This window comes from Henckelia pumila, chromosome 3 (assembly GCF_033568475.1).
Source record: "Henckelia pumila isolate YLH828 chromosome 3, ASM3356847v2, whole genome shotgun sequence".
Classification (NCBI taxonomy): Eukaryota; Viridiplantae; Streptophyta; class Magnoliopsida; order Lamiales; family Gesneriaceae; genus Henckelia; species Henckelia pumila.
The window spans coordinates 35,715,624-35,721,623 of record NC_133122.1 but is presented as its reverse complement, the minus strand read 5'-3'; the positions used below and the strand labels follow the sequence as shown (position 1 = coordinate 35,721,623).

At 30.1% G+C, this 6,000-nt stretch overlaps 1 protein-coding gene across 1 annotated transcript; it reads right to left on the bottom strand.

Moving 5' to 3' along the window:
* Positions 1 to 544: 544 nt before the first annotated feature.
* Positions 545 to 1,913, bottom strand: LOC140888458 (uncharacterized). Its single transcript, XM_073296143.1, has 2 exons — positions 1,800 to 1,913; positions 545 to 1,114 (listed from the first exon to the last, which is right to left on the bottom strand). Exons 1-2 carry the CDS (start codon positions 1,911 to 1,913, stop codon positions 545 to 547), a joined length of 684 nt encoding a protein of 227 aa, XP_073152244.1.
* Positions 1,914 to 6,000: the final 4,087 nt, after the last annotated feature.

The following is a 6,000-nucleotide window of genomic DNA, read 5'->3' as shown; positions in this document are numbered from 1 at the left end:
GAGAACATTTTGTGAAACTAATATTCTGTTTGATCCAACTCACAAAGAAAATGTTACTTTTATGACAATTAAAATACTAATTATTTTCATTGTAATTACATGGGCCGGCCGGGTCAAGTCGACCCATCTTATATACGGATATAAATTCGTCAGACCGTTTCACAAGATACCAAATTTATGAAAAATTGAGGTAGTTATTTGAAGGGTCGGAAAACTTCAAATTGATCTGTAAATTTACATAATTTGATTGTTGTCCTCAAATTAGTTAGATTAGGGCTTAGGACTATAACTTTGCTTGTTTTGCAAATTTAATCCTTTCATGTGTTCATGTTGAGGAGACTTTACCCAATAAACAAAAAAAAAAGTTAAAAAAAAGTTTCATAATAAAGTTGCACAATTAGTAGAAGCTATAATCAAATTTTAATTATATAGTATAGATAGATAAATTCCAGCAATTTATATTGTGAATATATAGTATATTCATCACCCTAAACATACAGATATTAAAGTTAATTAATACACAAAATGCACGTATAGTTACACCTCAAAACCTTCTTGCAATACGAGCCAGCGAGGCAGTCATCTTCCCCGGGATGCATCGAACCACCCCGACCGTCGAATCCCTCCGGAGGCTGCCGGACAAATGCACGTCGAACCGGCCATCCGATGGAACCGACGAAGAAGAACTCGACGAAAAGCTCGAAGCCACGAATTCTCCATCAGTCAGATACCCAAACCTAGAGCTGTTCTCTTGTTGTGATCTACTTCTTCTCTTGCTTGGTATCAAAACCACCTTGATGATCTTCCTCACCGTCTTCTCCAGGCTCCAAACTTTCGACGTTTTCGGAGTCGACCCTTTACAGTCGACACGATCAATGCTAGAAAGATGGTGGCCCATGCTGTGCATGAGTGATGGAGGAGGGCTCAGTGGTGGCAACATTTGTTCTTGTTGTGGATTCTTGGGCGTTCCGGGGCGCATCTCCCACTCGAAAGGAACCGTAGCTTGACACGGAGACGGGTCGAGAACGTCGTGGGACGAATGTCCGGAAGAAGACTGTCTCGCAAGAATCCTACTGATGCAAAAATCATCGCCATCGAACACAGATGCTGGCTTCTTTATCATGATCAAGAATGTATATATTTCATCCCCTTAATGATTTTTTTTGGATGAATTTGGTGTGATTCTTTCGAGATTAGCTTCTTTTTGAAAGGGGTGGTTTAGGATTTGTGATTGTGTATACAAGTTTGAAAATAAATAAGGCAAAAGGTTTTTGTCCTGGTTCAAAGGCGATGGATGAGAATCGAGGGCACATGCATGATTGTGGGGACACTAATGATCATTAGGCGGAAGAATTATACTTTTTAATTACATGCAATTAGTGAATGATTTGTGTGACTCCCAATTTTATTTTATTTTATTTTATTTTGAAAATTGATATATATATAATTTTGATTAGGGGTGGATTTTCGGTATACCGTACAAAACATAACGGTATGAAAAAATTTCATGCCAGTTCTGATACTGAAATTTTAAAATTTTGGTATGGAAAAAATTCATGTTGATACCATACAGATATCGAAAAAAATTTCAATATACTGAAAAAATATTTGTATATCGAAAAAATTTCGGTACGGTATCCTGATAATTCGGTATTTTGGTACGGTATGTCAGCCTTAATTTTGATACCACGTACTCCAGTGTCCAGGATTTTCGTGAGTGACCACTAAATCCCGTCTGTGGGTTTTAGTATTATTTTATAAAAAAAATAAATTAAACATTAATTAAAATGATCGCTCGCGAAAATCCTGCACAATAAGGTGTGTGATATCAAAACTATATATATATATATATATATATATATATAAATATATATATATATATATATATATATATATATATATGTATGTAACATTATATTTAAAATTACAAAACTATCCTAATGAATATCTTTTCAATAGTATATATGAGATAATTTTGTAATTTCAAAAATAACATATAATTATCGGTGTAATCTTACATGTAGCACTCATTTTATTTGTATGGTGGCCAAAGAAATGTTAAAGGAGAAGGGTTAGTAAAGATTTTAATTTTTTTTTTCTCGAAATCTGTCTAAAATAATCTATATATCTTTTTATTTTAATTTTGAATGTAATTTCTTTATATTTCTTCCAATCTATAACTCTTTGTGTTAATAATATTTTTCCTTACAGCTTGTCAAATCCATCATTTTTTTTTCATTTACAATTTTATTTTTAATTCCTTTCTCCATGTGAAAATTTACCCGATAACTTTAATTAAACAAATATACATATATATAATACACATCTCATGAATTTTCTTCTTTTTGTCATGAACAAGCAAAGCGACCATCTTAACTTTAACGTTTACGTTAACTATTTTGATGACTGCAAAGATAGGAAAAAAAAATCATGCATGTGCAATCGCGTAGTTTCCAAGCCAAATAATTATTTTAATTCTTAATTTCATTGTGCTCTTCGGGTAATTAATACGCAAATATTTGATCCAATTATTGTAAAGGGGTTACATTTTTTTTTTTCGTGTTGCCCGACTAATTTATTACATCACATGAAAACATGACGCAACTTTTTGTATCCATTGAATTGATTTTTAGAGCACTATTCATATGCTAAAATCAAACTAACCATCAAATTATACTTGTTATTTACTTAACTAGTGACGTTTAGACACATGATTGAAAAGATTTTATTTTAGGGTGTAGCATGTCACATAACAATTGAAAATCATAAGTACGAATATACATGAAGTACTTGACATAATTCAGCATCATACTTTTTTAAGTTCAGCCGGCCATGTTAGAAATTAAATGGGTCGCGTCAAAGTTCTTGAAGTGGCAAATGTAAAGTTAGGCAATTATATTTGAAGACATCCCATTTGTTAGGTCCGGAAAGAATATATAGATAAATTTTTGAGTAACTATATAAATTTTTGAAAATGAAAGTGCATTCAGAATACCTTTTTAACTCTTATAATATGATTATACATAATATGTGTGTGTATGAAAAGTGTTTGTACATATATGTTAAAATATAACGGTACTTAAACACGAAAACTCAATTGAGATGGTCTCACAAGTCGTTTTTATGAGACGAATCTGTTATTTCGATCAACCATGAAAAATTATTATGTTTTATTATAAATATGGATAGTGATCATGATATCGTCCCACAAGAGACCTACACATACTTAAATATTGATATGATTTAATATTATCTTAGGTCGCAGTTGAATGTAATTAAGGATTTGATTTGAAAAATAAATTAGTAGGTGCATTCGAAATGGTTCTCATTTACCATTACCATTAACTAAATTAATAAAATTGCAGATTTGAAATTCATCATATATAAATTCATCTAATATGCTAAAAAAATTAAACTGATTGTAAAATTAGAATCCATAATTTTGAATACATCAATTTAAAAGGAACTTTACATTAATCTTGTGTTCTTCGGCATATAGGCTCGGTGAAAGGAGCGGAGCTCTCAGCTATCCGTTTCGGGATGGATTTTTGTTCACATTTGGGCCTCAAGATTATTAAGGAGTGTTTGCAATCACTAAAAAAAATTGATTGTTAGCTTTTGACTTAAAAAAAATTATTTTTGTGTATTTCTTAAACCTAGATTATGTGTTAACTTATGCTTAAATTAATTGAAATCCAAAAGTTAGTCATGTGGTGATTATAATTCTCCAAAAGTGATTTTAATAAGAAGGTCATTGTTAAAATCACTCTAATTACTTATTTATCAAACACTACCCAACTTTGATTTTTAGATTTCACATTTGTTTCCAAACACTACCAACTTTTGATTTTTCTTAACTTTTTTATAATCTATAAATTAATAACTTTTACAAAAGCACAATCTATTGCAAACACTCCCTTATAATAATGTCGAATTTTTTTACTGGTGATTCAAGAAGTAACCAAACCACAAGAAGAATGCGGGCCGGAGGGAGTGTTAGCAATGGAAATTCGAGAAATGATAGACGCAACAGATTTTATTTCTTTGACGCATATGAGGAGAAAGGCGAATGGGGCATCCCATAGACTTGCTAAAGAAGCGAGATTATCTCAATCTACATTAGTTTGGTACAGTAGTCGTATTCCTTCTTGGCTTTATGACATTATATTGAAGGATTTATTTGATTTCTAATTAATGGTGTTTGGTTCTAAATAAAAAATAAAAAATCTTTCCATTAAAATGGGGTTCAAAATATTGCTAGTTGCTCCCACGTCCAAAAAGTTTGGAGTGGTTTTTGTTTCATGGGCTGAGCCCACATAATATGCCGGAACCAAACAAAAACCTCGATGAAAATAGGTGTGTAGGCTGAAAATTCAAAGGCCCAGGATAACAATTTACAGGCCCAATTTTCATATCCTCTCCAACACTTCTAATTCCCATTTTTCCGAAGGTCCCTAATTTTTTTTTTTTTTTTAAAAAAATAAATCTATTATATAGTTTTGTAAGTCCAATATAAATTATTTGCCTTTTTTCCCCTTACATGTCTTAAAAGTTTACTTTCTTTGGATATTTTTGGAAAAAATCTCGGTTCAGTCCTAAATGTTTGGACACATTTCCGGTTCAGTTCTAAATGTTTGAACGTTCCCGGTTTGGTCCCAAATGTTTTTCAAAAATTTCCGATTCAATTCTAAATATTTTTATGTTCCCGGTTTGGTCCCAAATATTTTAAAAAGTTTCCAGTTCAGTCCTAAATGTTTTACGTTCCAGATTTCGTTCTAAATATTTTTCAAAAATTCTCGATTTGGTCCTTACACCTACAAACAAAGCGTGGTAAAAAAAAACTTACAAACAAAAGACAAAGTTAAATAAAATAAAAGCTAATAATATTATTAATATTAATAATAAATGAACAAGAATTTCTTTCAGATGAAAATATAATATAAATTATGCAAAATAAAATTATAGAATAAAAAAATAATTGAATCGTGCAATCTTATAGTTAAAAACATTATCAATCACAAACAAATAAACAAATGTTTTAGCAAGTAACTAGTATTACTTATTTCACAAAATATTTGAAATTTTCAACAATTTTTCAAGAGAAGAATACTTATGGTTAATAATTGAGAAAACATAATGAATTATTTAACCACCGATGAAGCAGTGATATGAAATTAAGTTTATTTAATAGTAAATTTTTCTCAAATACTAATTTTTTAAATTATAAAAAGAGTTTTAAAAAGATATATATCTGTTTCCAACCTCCAAATTTTTTATTTAATGTGCAAGCATCATGAATAAGAATATAACAAAATTAATAAAAATGTGAAATAACATCATTAAATTTTAATTCCTCAAGTTTCTTTTATTTTATTTAAGTTTTTATTTTGTAAAAAATTTAATATTTTCATTTTGAACATTGTGTAAAATTGATTTAAATTTGGATAAAAACTCTAATATATTTGTGTTTTATTTACAACTTGTTAATGTTAAATATATAATAAATAATATAAAACTCAATCATAAATGATATAACACTACGCGGTGTTAGTTTTAACACACAAGTAGATGGAAGGATCAAACCGAGAACTTTTGAAAAATATTTGGCACAAAATCGACAATGTAAAAATATTTAGGACTGAATCGAGAACTTTTGGGAAACATTTAGGACCAAACCGGGAACGTATAAACATTAAGGACTGAACCGGAAACTTTTAAGAAACATTTAGGGCCAAATCGGGAACGTCTAAATATTTAGGACTAAACCGAAAATATGTCCAAATATTTAGGACTGAACCGGGATTTTGCCCGATTTTTTTCCTAGTCCCAACATATATAAACAAGAAAATTTTTTTGTTTCTCTAAATTTATTATATAGTACTAGTGTAAACTGACCTAATATAAAAGCCTTGATATTAATAAAGATGGATTATTTCAAAATTAACATTCTTGAAGGGCTCGTTATCAAGAGAAGGAAACTCAATTGATGTACTAAAACTT